The sequence below is a fragment of the Charadrius vociferus genome, unplaced genomic scaffold (assembly GCF_000708025.1).
Source record: "Charadrius vociferus isolate BGI_N301 unplaced genomic scaffold, ASM70802v2 scaffold423, whole genome shotgun sequence".
NCBI lineage: Eukaryota > Metazoa > Chordata > Aves > Charadriiformes > Charadriidae > Charadrius > Charadrius vociferus.
The window spans coordinates 3,672,120-3,685,630 of NW_009648149.1; the positions used below are offsets into that span (position 1 = coordinate 3,672,120).

At 43.9% G+C, this 13,511-nt stretch overlaps 1 protein-coding gene across 1 annotated transcript in view; it reads right to left on the reverse strand.

Annotated features, from left to right (window-relative positions):
* Nucleotides 1–4,160: 4,160 nt before the first annotated feature.
* INADL (InaD-like (Drosophila)) overlaps nt 4,161–13,511 on the reverse strand; it is a 149,302-nt gene continuing 139,951 nt past the window's right edge. The window contains exons 39-43 of the mRNA XM_009883980.1: nt 13,448–13,485; nt 13,044–13,166; nt 11,842–11,946; nt 8,295–8,398; nt 4,161–4,720 (exon numbers count right to left, since the gene is read on the reverse strand). Of these exons, the coding sequence (XP_009882282.1) occupies nt 4,693–4,720; nt 8,295–8,398; nt 11,842–11,946; nt 13,044–13,166; nt 13,448–13,485 (398 nt within the window). The 3' untranslated portion in view covers nt 4,161–4,692. The remainder of the gene's footprint in view (nt 4,721–8,294; nt 8,399–11,841; nt 11,947–13,043; nt 13,167–13,447; nt 13,486–13,511) is intronic.

Consider the following 13,511-nt stretch of genomic DNA (forward strand, 5'->3'; position numbering starts at 1 on the left):
GTTCCCATTCAAAATACAAACAAGTAACCTTCTCCAAAAGTACATTTTCTTCAGGAAAAACAAGACCTTCGAGGACCTCTTCTTTTTTGGTTTTCCTCCTGGTGGCAGCTCGCTGCTCCGGTTGGTAAAAGCGACTGCGGTGCCGTGTCATTTCTGGAGAGAAGACCTGTTTCCCAGGAGGTGATGGGAAGGATGAGCTGAGCGCCGCAGGTCTGCGCCTTCCCCGGGGCATCCATGTCAATGTGGTTTTAATCGCTACAATTTGATTAGGATGTGATTTTTCATTTTAACCGGGCAGTTGCGGAGGCACAGCGCCCACGGCAGGGGCTGCGCGAGCGGGAATGAAGGGGTTTTCACTCTGCCACCGTGTATTTTCCTTTTTTGTGCGGGAATGGGGAATAAACTCTGCTTCAACCCCACCAGACCTGTGAAAGAAGCAGAGACCTCGGAGCCCGCCGGGACAAGGCTGGAGCCAAAGTCAAAAGGTGATCCTTGTTCCTCTTCCATTTGGGATGCTGCAGAACACGGATCTCTGGTTTGTTGCCCTCCTAAAAGGTCCGGCTGCCACAGGATCGTGCGTGTTAGAGAACAAAATGTCCGTTGCTGCTAAAAGGAAAAAACAATGACCGTGACAGTGTTTAACCAGAATGTAAATACAGCTAAATTATGGATGTAGAAGTGTGAAACCGTGGAGAAAGATGATAATGGAATTATATATCAATGCTCAGCACAACTGTAAAAACTAATGTTTTATACATGCGTAACGTTAAATTAATTCATTCCAGTTCTTTCAGGTGAAGGTACATTAACTGCTCCATCTCGGTATAATCACATTACCTCAACAAGCTCTATATATGTCGTACTTCCAGGGTGGTAATCGCCATTTGATTAATTACAGGGAATTCAGAGGCATTACAGCGATTCCTGACGCAGCAGCGCAACGTGACAGAGTCCCCCGGTCGCTCCGGGCTGAGCTGCTCTCTGCACTGGCCAACCCTCCACCGCCACCGTCCCCCTCGCTGCCCCAGCACCGTCCCAGGCAGCAGCCGGCGGGCGCTCCTCAAGCTCGGTGCTCGGCAGCGGGGACGGTGCTGGGACAGACGTTGGTCCCCTGGCCAGCTCACGCGTCGGGGAGGACACAACAACGGCCAGCACCTCGGTCCCAGCCCTTGGAAGAAGTGGAGTCACAGGCGTAACCGGCCCTTTTTCTTCGCGGAGTGAGCCAAGAAATGCCAACAGCCCCCAGATGGCTCCTGGTGATGTCAAAGGTATCCCTGACGGTGTCACTCCAAACTGCAGGTTATTCCAGGTCAGGAATTCCAAGGCAGGAGAACCCTTCCCACTGCTATGTGTGAGTCGAAACGGTGGTGAGTGGCACCTCTAAAGGGTGGCGAGATGCCTACAGGATAGACGCTCCTCCTGCAAGCATGCTTCATGTTGACTTTGATTACTCCTGGCACAATACCGGTCGCTCAGCACCTTCCTCTCCATCCCCTTTTTTCTCTCTCCCGGTTTTGCTGCCTGCGCACCGGATCCTTGGTTTCTCTACGAGCCCTTTCTGTTGACCTCCCCCTGATTAAAATCTACTCACCAAGGCTCGAGCCATGGAGAGGGGCAGCCAGAGCTTTCTGATGGAGGGCAGCTGTGTGCGGGAGGGCTCCCCGTGACCGTCTCACCCGGGAGCGACCCCGTTGCCTGGGCGCAGAGCCTCGGCCGGCTGTCACCACGGCCCGCTGTCACCACGGCCTTCCACCACTCCTGCAGCGACCGCCGCTCCTGCTCCCCAAGAAGGGCAACCACGAGCCCCACTCGGACTAGAAAACAGACACCTCATGCAGTACATTTTAACAGTGACTTAAAAAAATAAATACATGCACAACTACTTATGCAACCGAGCTTTATTTAGAATCTTTGAAGTCATAAAATATCTCATTTTACTGATATCCGTAAACATACAATCAGGAGGTTTAATTGCTTTTTCCCTTCCACAGAAATAAAGTTTTAAACAAACCAGAACACCTCAACCCAGACAAGCGTAATGCAAATTTAATTATCTAACTTGGTCCTGTACATACAGCACACGCTCCTCCGCACGGTCACTGGTTTATCAATTAGTTGCAATATAATTTTTGGCAGTAATATATTCAACACGCAAAGTGCAAATTACAAGAAGCAGAAAATGTTCTCTCTCATCCTGAGCAATGAGAAGTGCAAAATATCTCAGCCCATAAATTCTATTCTTTATGTATATGAACAGTATGTGCATAATAGGCTAATAAATAGCCGTGTAAAACTTCATAGATGAACTGCGGCAACATCTTAAAGTAGGAATGCAACGGTTATAAAACCATAATCAGACAGAGGAATCATTACATTTTGTTCGTAAATTCCACATTATATTTTTGAGGGTACTTCTTCACATTTCACCTACCTGCCTGGAACTTCTGCATACTTTGGATACTTTCGCAACCAAAGGCAATTTATTAAAAATTCTCCAATTTGCTACATCTGGACATATTTCTGTGCGTCTACAATGAAGGTTCCACGAACACTTCACTTGGCAAATCAAATACTACAGCGGGAATCCATTGAAAACGTGAAATCTCTTCCAGGCAGTATGAACGGAATACCCACTAATCGTTCCAGCAGGCTAAATGCACTTCGTGATTACCTACATTTAAAGAAAACTTCCCAATGAACGAAGGAAAACGGTTTGAACGAGAGCTAGTTCGCTTGTTTCAGTGGAGTTCATCTCGCGTCAGTACCGGTTCTTTTGGGTAAAATGGGAGAATACCCACTCCAGCTAAAACATACTGAACGCAGCACTGTTAACACAAACCCTGTACTACTCCGTTATTAGAGTACAGATTTTGAATCTTCTTCCCATTTCATTCTAGGGATTTTTCACATAAAATGAGCAGCCAATTTTGACGTCCCCCCTCCCCTTACTTTCATTTCTCCCAGGTACATCATTATTATAAATTATACCAAATAGTCCAAATCAGACTGGGCTGCCTCCTCTAAAACCCTACTGCTCCCCTGGACAGGAAGATTAAACCACCCTGACTTCCATCGCCATTAATCTGCCTGCCAAATTCATTTGCGAAATCACTAAGGCTACGCTCATATAATCACTGCAGGAATGGCTGCGGCACGTAACGAAGTTGCTAACTTTTGGCTGCCGAACGTTCCTGCATCCCACCTCCCCCACGCAGAGCGGGACAGGCCGTGGGAAGGCTCCTCGTGGGCTTTGGTGCGCTCTCGCCTGGCTGAGTTGTTGGGTTTTAAACAAAAAAAAAATAAAAATAGTCAGTTGCTTCGACTGAGCTGTCCGACTCACCGGAGGGGGCTGAGGAACGCCATGCTCTGCCCTGGGGAGGACGCGCGTGGCAGCCAGCCCCGGGAGGACATCATCTTAAACTGCCGCAGCCGTCTTCCGCGGCGATCGTCTCACCACTGCCTGGTATTATTCGGTATTATCCAAACTTGAACTCCAGCAGCCCCGAGAGAGAAGCATCCTCTGTGATCCGTGAAAGCCTCTTCCTGCACTTTCTGATCCTGGGGAGACCCTTGGAAATGTAAAACGGTTCGCGGGTTTGGATTAACTTCATCCAGCCTTAAAGACGACGTGCAGAGGGACCGCTCGCCATCATTACGAGAATTACAGGATCGCATTGCCGAAGCAAACTTTTGTCTTCATTAAAGTTTCAGGATGAACAATTATGCTGCAACTTGGCACGACGACGACTGCCTTTGTACGCAACATGCCTGGCATATATCAGCACATTTCTTCTTCTTTAAAAATATAATTAGAATAGAATGAGATACGCTGCTGTTGTTCATGCTGCCTAAATATCTGAAAAGGCTCAAACATTTTAAAAGCCTAAAAAGATAAATTTCCCTCTCCCCTAGTTTATTTTTCATGCTAAAGGCTGCAAATTGACACATCACAGTAATTACCTCTGACTAACTTCCATAGACCGACCCAAAGAGATAAACATGAGAAGTTCACATTTGACTATCAGACTTACTGTGCCGAGCACAAATAATTTCCCAGAGGAGAATTTGATATTTCATCATTTGGAACAGTGGTAATTTAATTACATTGCTAATGTTTTCTGGCATACTTGAAAGGACAATTAGCATAAGTAAATCATGAGTGAGATGACAAGTCACTCGGCATTTATTTCTGCTCATCAGATGAGATCAGTTGATGATCTTTTGTGTGCGAACTGCTTCCAGGTTCAGCAGTTGTAACTGGGGTTCAGACCGGTGGGGATAAACCAACGTATAAAGAAAGTAAAATGGATATTGTTCTTTGAAGTTTCTTAATTAAACTTGTCCAGAGAAACCTCAAAAGCCCCCAGAAGTAGGGGAGGGTGGGGAGAAAGGCTGATAAACGCGTAAGGCTAAATGAAGCTCGAGATGCACACTACCCTTTCTGGCAATGGGGTGAACGCTGATTCATTTTCGCCAGGGTTTGCTTTACATCCTGCTCAGGGCTGAACAGTATTATTATAGCTCTACTGATGTTCTAAAATAATTGTATTTATCTCCGCGAGCGCAATGACATTCATGATAACACCGTTAATGTTACGGTTCCTTTCTGGCGCTTCAGAATAGCTACAGCTTGCTCATGAGTAACACCTTCCAAAGCTTCCCCATTAACCGCTAAAATCTGATCGCCGCGCTTCAGTCTGCCATCGTCCGCAGCTGCTCCCTGTAAACGGCAAAGGCGGCTGGTAGCACCGAGCCCTCCCGCCTCTCCTAACGCTGATGGATGAAATGAGGAGGGATGCAGCACTGGAAATCCCGCCGTAACCGGGTGGGGAACATGGGAAACCACAGTGCTGAAGGCTCCCCCGGAGTGCTTCTCCCGTTGCCCATCGCTCACCCAACCCTGCAAGGTCTGGGGCAGCGTGGGCAGGTGATACACCCCTGGGAAGAGGAGAATCGGCTCATCCCTGAAAACACGGCAGTGTGAAGGCTGGTTCTGGCTTTTCTGATTATGGAGAGGCTTTTTAAAGCAGCATTTAAACATACTCAGCACTCAGTGCTGAGAAACGGGTTAAAACGTGGGGAGGGAGAGGGACGCAGAGCTCACGCAGCAGAACAGCCCCAGATGGAGCCGAGCTGGACTGAAGGTCCTGAGAAGCTCCCACAGAGCTTCAGAAATGGCTGTTCTCCTCCAGAGGCCCCAGTGCAGCTCTCCTGTCTAAACCCCGAGCCCTGCCCTGCCCAGAGGTCGACTCACGGGGTCCGTTTCTGCTCCATGGCCCCACCAGTGACTGCAGCGTACTCTAGCTTTGATTTAGGGTTTCTCAGCTGAGCTCACATCTAGAAACTTGTAAATCGAAGCATCAGTTTAAAGACACAGTGTCTGCCCATGCTAATAATGGAAAACTGTAAAAAGACCAGATATTTGCGGTTTGAGCCCTGGAATTGCAGGAGCAGAGGAGACATGACTTCTACTCCACCTTCAGATGAAGTTTTAATTATGTCATCTATCCTGCCAGAAGCGCTGACACAAGTGACAGCAAGTAGGCACAGCCAAGCAACTGTGTGGGACTGACTTCAAAGTTACTTTATGGAAAGTATCTCTAATTCCCACTGTCTTCCTTTCCTCCCCACCATTTCCAGAACCCCCTTCATGTGGCCGTGCCCAACATATCTCGCTGGCCCATGCCGAGCGCATTTCTAGCAAGTGGGTGGGTGGGAAAAGGGGACGCTTCTCCCTCTCCACCAGTGGCCATTCCGGGGCTGTCTGCTTCAAGGCTGGGCTGTACTACGTTTCTTCCTCAGCCTCGGTGGCCAGAGCTACTGCGGTACCTGCCTGGGACCCCCAAGTCCTCCCCCGAGACTCAGGGTTGGGGTCAGAGATGGGCTGAGACAGCCGTGCCGCGAGCGGCTCCAGCACATGGGAGAGAAGCACTCGTGGAGAGGCATGAGAGAGAAGCTGGAAGCAAGGGAGAATAACTAAAGCCAGGACCGATGCGTAAGCCAATTCATTATCAAGCCACAAAGTACGGCGTTTTCATCTTTTGGCGTTTTTTCTCGCGGAGGTGACTATCTGAGCACAGGAGGTTATTGCTGGTTTTGCAGCGGAAGCTCAGCCACAAAGATACAGCATCTCTGCAACGGTCTCCTCGCCTGTACAGTGGGAAAAGCGATGCCTCCATACCTCTTGGAAGGCTCTTTGAGATTACAGATAGAAAACTGCTTTGTAAACATTTTAATGTATAAAACCAAGTTTCCCAAGTACACAGAGCAATTTTGCTGAGATAAAGTATCTTGTTTCAGCCATCAGTAGTATGAAATATAAACTGAGGAGCCGGCTGTGAGCTCTGGGTCCACTTACTCACATCAATGTACTTAGACAGTACATTTTGCTTCCTACTACATAATATATTATCCAAGCCAAATCTTAGGTTTGTTTTTAAAGATAATACAGGAAAAGGGAGAAAACGGGGGAAAAAAAAAAGATACCTTGGCAAATATAGTCTTGACATAAATGGGCAGGTCTCCATGGGGACTTCCATACCCCCCTACAATACTAAATCCCAGTCCATCAGAGCCTTTCTCCAAAGTAATAATCTTAGGCTGAGGTGCTCTGAAAACACAATAAATATCACTTAGAATAGCAATGTCTGTCTCTGGGGACTTTATGCAGAAGGAACACTTAGAGAGATATTTATCTACTGAGAACTTTCTCATACAGTCACAAACCATGACTCTTGGCCTTGCACTGAAATACACTCCTGCGCAGCCCACGGCTCAAACGCTGTTCCGTGTACTTTAGCTCCTCACTTTGAAGTTACTTATTTTTAATAAGAGCTCAACAAGAGCACTTATCTCTGACGCAGAAGTGAGACTCCCCTCATCTGCAGCCGCTGCACGTAGGCAAAGGAGAGTTTGCTTTCTCACCGGCCGAGCTGTCGTCTTTAGTCTGCATAAGTGGCAACTGCAACAATTTCCTTACAGCGTAATTTTACTTTATGACTTCAGAGGAACTAATCTATTTAACAGACTCGTGTTTACAGTCTCAGCTCCACTGCAGGCTCTTTGGGCTGTTCTCTAACAACTTATATTTGACCTACATGCCCGTACCTCGTAACCCCAGAGGCGGACTCCCGAGAGCCCCTTCCCTCACTCAGCGCATCGCTTAGAGCTTGAACTCTCTTCAGGGGCTTTTACTGTCTGCATTGATCAAAGGAAGATTTTTTTGGTGGAATTTAGACCACTCGCATTTGTATCTCATTCCATCTCAAATTTGAAAAAGTCATTTCTATATATTTAGAAAGAATTATTGTGGACAAAAGCTGTGTGGCATCTTTCACCTATATAAGGGTGTAGCCTGTGATGACTAATACCCAGCCATTCCTTTTCATTCAGAATGAATGCATACACCTACCTCGTTCTGCTTCGTATTTCCATATTCAAATTTCCCTACTATTTTGATATGAAAAGAGAATAGAAATCCTTTTGTGAAGTAAGCAATTTTCCTTTGAGAGCAGCAATAAAAACATTGTAAGACTAGAAAATGCAGCATAAAAAGCTTAACTTTTATACTCAAAAACCCCTGAGGTAGGGCAGCAACTTGCATCTCAGCTTCTTAAGATAAATATAATGAATCAAAGAACGAAAATGAAGAACATAATGAAGCTAATGAACAAAAATGAAGACCAAATGAATTTCAAAATGATAACTGGAATGCTATAAGCTGCCCTAAAAAGCACACGATGGAGAATGATGCATGGCCATGGGAGGAATAGATCCCTAACTTCCATCACCATGCAGAAATTTTTTTAATCAGACTTTTTCGAAATGTAAAGCTAAAGAGATTCAAAAGACAAAGAAAATTCTGGGACATGTTTTGAAAAATTTGTCTCTGATAGCAGGCTTTTTAGCACCTCTCGCCTTAGTCTGCCAATGACAAATCATTTCAAATTGCCATGATCATAACTGCTTTCAGGCAAGGAAGCCAACAGACAAGGGCAGAACTATCATGTCAGCATAACACATTAGAAAAGAAAGGAGTTAAGATTTTTTGAAAAATGTTCAGAACTAGCGCTTGGAAACACATTTTGTGCTTATTTACCCAAGCAATTTCTGTCACCAGGTGAAGATGGACACGAGTCCATAATCAGCTTGGAGAAGGTCACGGTTTTCATTTTACAGGTGATGGAAAATTAGGGAGAAACACAATGGGAGAGACCTCCTTCACCACCCTGGGCTTTTCCCTTGCATGGTGCATAGAAATCCACCTCAGTTACGCAGGCTAAGTACAAACTTACTCGGGATCTTCAGAAGGATGCTCAGAAGAAGAGTTAAGGTTGCATCCCGCAGACATGCTCTCCAGCTGAGTAGCGATGGCGCTGATGTTGGTGTCAGCCACAACCTAAACAGAAGGATGCGATGAAACACTATGTCTGTTCACTTAACACCCAAAACATCTTAGCTAACTACATAGAAAATAGCTGATACATTAGGAAAATCAATTGCTGATGGCTTTTTTCAAGCAAATTTCAAATACAAGTCCTACTCTCTTAAACGTCCTATTAATTCAATACTTGCAAATAAGAGAGTTAACAGCAGCCGCCTTTCTGGGGTTTAAATGCAAACTTTGCTCTGAAGCTTTCTCTTGCCTTTACTCAGATGTTGAGCAGAAGGGAACCGTCTTTCTGGATAAGCCAGAGGAAGAGGTTACTTCGCCAAGGAAACGGGTATGTCTCAGAGTCACCACAAGGTGTCCAGGATTGGGCTTGAAAGTACAGGTCTCCCACAGAGAGCTCCGTAGCCTTTAACACAATACAGAGATCCACGGGACTATTGGGCAAAGGCCCTGAAATATCTCAGGTGGGTTTTTGGAAGTAATTGATCCTTGGTTTCAACTTTTCTTCAATTTCCAGCATGAATACAACAAACGGGACTCCTAAACTTCGCAACTCTGGCTCCTGTATTATTCTGAAACCATCACGAATTCCCACCACACAGTGAGGAACGGAGTTAATGACATTTTGACAGGTTGTGGGGCAGCAAAGTCGCTCAGGCTTTTTAAAGCAGCCATATCAATGTTGTGTAGGTGAGGTACAACGGCAGCTACGGCCATACTGAGGAAACAGTTACTTGCAGGTCGAGGTCTGGGGTTTGCCGTTCACAGGGTTCGGCCTCGTCCGGATAAAAGCTTGCAGCTTGCAGGCCCACTGGGATTTATTGAACACGAAGTAACAATGCCCACTCTAGCTTTTTTCTTTATTAATTTAAACCTTTTATTGCATGCTAATTTTCTGTTCTTGGATTTTTCTGGAAAAAAATTGGAGGAATCCACTAGGAAGTGTTTTGGATTTTAAATATTTACAGCTGAAAGGACATCAATTTCCTAACAACTACATGTTGTGGTTATCCCCTAACACCATCTCCTTGCGATGAGATACTCTTCTTTGCTTGACGTTTACTGTACAGCGCAGGAGTTTGCCTCAGAGACAGTGAGAAATACCCAGTAAGTATATTTTCAGCATTTCCTCTAGCGACCTACGGCCTTATTTTATCAAAATTAACAGGTACTTTTTCCACTCCTTACTGTGAACGTGGCTCAAGGGAGACATACCTTTTTGAAAGAAAAAAAATCCATTCTATAAATCCGCTGTTTTAAATGAATGCTCACAATTTTTCCACAACAATATTTCCCCTTTTCTAATCACTGGGAGCCAAGAGGGTGGTAGCATTTTCTAGGAAGGAAGATTAGTTCTCATGCAAATTTTGCATCCCAGGACTCAGGTTCTCGGATGCCCTAAATGAAGGGGTCCAGCAGACGAGATAGCTGCACCTGGCTCAGCCAGCAAAGACACCGTTAAGTTTTCCTTCCCGTTGCAGTAGGCGAAAGAGCGCCAGCCAGTATTTGTTGTATTTTGTTGTTAAATAAAACGAGGGCAAAATAAATCTATATTCAAAAATCTTCAGTTGGCAGTAAGAATGTATCAGAGTTCAACAACCTTGTAAAAAAGCTTCCCCTTATCTCATTACTACACCTGCAGAAAAGAAATTAAATTAAACCAACGCATCAAAACAGCCGAAAGGGATGATTGTTCCCCTGAGACCCTAATCTCCCATTTGCAAACAGCATTTGCAAACTCCTTTACCATCCTTCCCAGGACGTACTGATAATAAGCCTTTCCACACCACTGAACGCAATTATCTGACCTTTCAAAGCAGTTTGCCATGAAGTGGTCTAACCTGATAATAAATAGAATTACTTAATGACACATCAGTCATGATTATCACAGCGATAGGATTATTCCATTTAGATTGTTTTAATAAAAAGAAAAAAGCAATCCGGCGATTGAGAAGTACCTGCGGTTAGCACGTAAGGTAACAGTATTGCCACGCTTACGGCAGGGCTTCGACGCTACTCCCGGCTGGTATTAAAATATAACATCCCACCTTCACATAACAGATGTTTAATAGAGGAAAATAGACTCTCTTCTATCAGAATAAACCCGTATCATCCGTAAAAAAGTATTCAGCCCATTTTAAGTCTGACAGCAAAAACGTGGAAGAAAAACCACCAACTGACAAACCCAAAGACATTTCCAGAAGAACCTCTTTGTTTATGCGAGCGACCAACTGACAGCGCGCTTCATCAGGAATATTTTTAAATACATGATGAGGTGGAATACGCTGTATTACAGCTTTCAAGATTAGCAATTTTGGGTTCTGCAGCAAGCTTTCATTTTCTATTCAGGGAATACTGTTGACATGAAAAGTGAAATTACTCAACGTTAGTAACAATATGATAACTATAATTTAACAGAAAATCCTCAGCTGGTGTATATCTGCGTATTTCCTTTGACTTCAATGGAACTACACAAATACACCATCTGCTCTGGAACCGGCTCATCACTTACCAGGTCAGCAGTTCACGGACAAACAAAACCAAGAATAAGCAAGTCTAAAACTAAGTTTATTATAATTTCATTTCCTTTTTTTTTTCTTTTTCTCCCCCTCCTCCCCCTTTTATAGTCATACTTGGGTTGTAATGCAAGCAAGAAGCTTGCAAAAATCTCTCAAGATGTGTTCCAATCCAATATGCGGTGATGATAAAGAAAATTAAGAGTAGATTTTAGTGGTATGTCTTTAGCTTGTTTTCCAATTGTTACAGTAATCCTGCAAACCAGTAGTATTTTGAATTCTCTCTGGCAAGTATTTTTCTCATTTCTTTGTGTAAACATAAAAATAAACTGAAGATGAATATACTGGCAAGCAGCAATTAGAACCAAAGTGGCAGAACATGTCTTCCTTTTAGCTAGCGTATAAACGTGGCGGTGATAACACTGTTTCTCTCTCGAGTGTTATTTTTCATTACCTGTAGAATAATCAGTTCTAGGCAGCACCATCTTAATGATGACGCTATCGTTTTTACTAAATGCTGCTACCATTTCTTTCTTCTCCCCCTTTCAAGAACAAGGAAATTAAACTGTGGGCAGTTTGGTCACAGTCTAGTTGCATGCACGCACATATACGCACACACATAATTTCTTGTTCCTAGTTAACTCCAAATTAAAAAAAAAACAAACTTGGAAGCTTGTTGATTTATCATGTATAGCAATAAGTTATTTTGTTCTCTTTGTTACGCTTTTATATAATCATGCTCACAGCCTGTATGAGTGGCAATAAAGATTTTTTGAATGAAAATCATTTCTCGCTTTCATTCTGTGTAATTCCCATCAGCAAGCACCCTGCAATTCTGTGATGCCTTGTGCCAGTGATGCTTAGGTTTTTTTTTTTCCCCTGAATGCCATTTATCTACCCTCATGCAGCTGCATGTTCAATTTATCACCATACCTGCAGGATAATGCTCCCATAAGCATTCTTTAGTAGATTAACCGCATCTGCATGAGACAGCCCATCCAAAGGTTGCCCATTAATACTGACAATCCGATCTCCAACCTAAAAGTACAACAGTAATGGAAAATTACTAGCATTAGGGAAAATTAAAATTAAGAATGCTTAAAATTCCTCGTGAACTTGGCACTGCACAGTCATGCTTCTCTTTTGCAGGATCCCTTTTGTGAGAATTCTGCACTGCTAGTGATCATTTACCATTCTTCAGAGCAAGTACGATACGGATTTTTTAAAAATAACAATGTGATCAGAGAAACAAAGATGGGTTGTATTTTACTATTTCCGTTTGTAAGCAGAGAGAGTGAGATTTTCACTGCTGTCCTCCCATCCAGAGAGGATTCGTTTGTGTCCATATGTGCAGAGAAGTTCATATTCTTACGTGTATGCACATGCTGACTGCAGTATAGGAAAGCACTTCTGATATTAATCTAATTAACCTAGATGATTTCTTCTTCTTATACATAAAAATGATCTTGACCCTGGCACTTAGTGCTATTGTGTAATTCTGTTAGAGACACGGCATGAACGTAGCAGCATGTACTAATGAATCTCATGGGCCAGAGCAATCCGATGTGTCCGCATAATAAGTTTTTTTCAATACTAATGATTTCTTGAAACTCTCTGCAAGACTGAAAGCGTTCACCACGGTCATTCCTGGAAACACACACATCCTCTGGGTCTAATATAAGTGCCTTATTTTGGCATTTCTTTATAAGGGCCTTGAGATCAAACGACTAACCTCCCATCTGGTTTTTACCTGATTTGAGCTCTAAATGATGGCCAGTCTGCAGTCCCCAAAATGCCTGCAATTTCCAGAGAGCATGTTGCTGTCCTCCCTGGGTCTGGATGAAAGTATACATTCAAAGACCACTGCAAAGGCATTTATGTTCTTTCTCTTAATGTCACTTTTCCAATGTGGGCAACAATTGCCAGTATCCCAAGATGCAATATAATCAAAAAGGGAAGAGAAGTGTAGGTTTGTTTTTTGGGGGTTGTTTTGGTTTTGTTTTTGAATAAAAAGAGGCAGAGTAGTCTACGAGACATTATCAAAGTGATGGCATACACAGAAGCGCTCGAGGCTCCTTCTCTGTGGGACACATGGCAGATGAAACAGGAAATATTGAGAGGGCTCCTCTACTCACTCTGAGTCTTTGGGTACGTGCAGCCACACCACTGGCTTGAATCATAGCAATGAAGATGGGAATATCTCCTAATGGACTTCCCTTCCCTCCTGCTATACTGATACCAAGTGCATCATTTGGTCCCTAAAACAAAGCAAAACAACAGAACATTTGCAACTGCAGCAACTCACAGAGGTCAGTGTTCAGGGTATAGCGATAATTGACTCATTTGATTTATGGAACAGGGAGAAAATAGATAGGCTTGACAGACACACGCATCCTCACACATGCATGACACAGGCGTACATCCAACAACCTATTGCAAACATAAATAATGCAATTTTACTTCTGAGAAATGCTACAAAAATTAACAACTTCAGTTAAAGGTGTCAGCTTTTTGAATTAATAGAACATAACTCACTGACCCTTGTTATCTCCACAGTCCTTGGGCCCATATCTGCTCCTACTAATAAAGAAACAAACAATTAG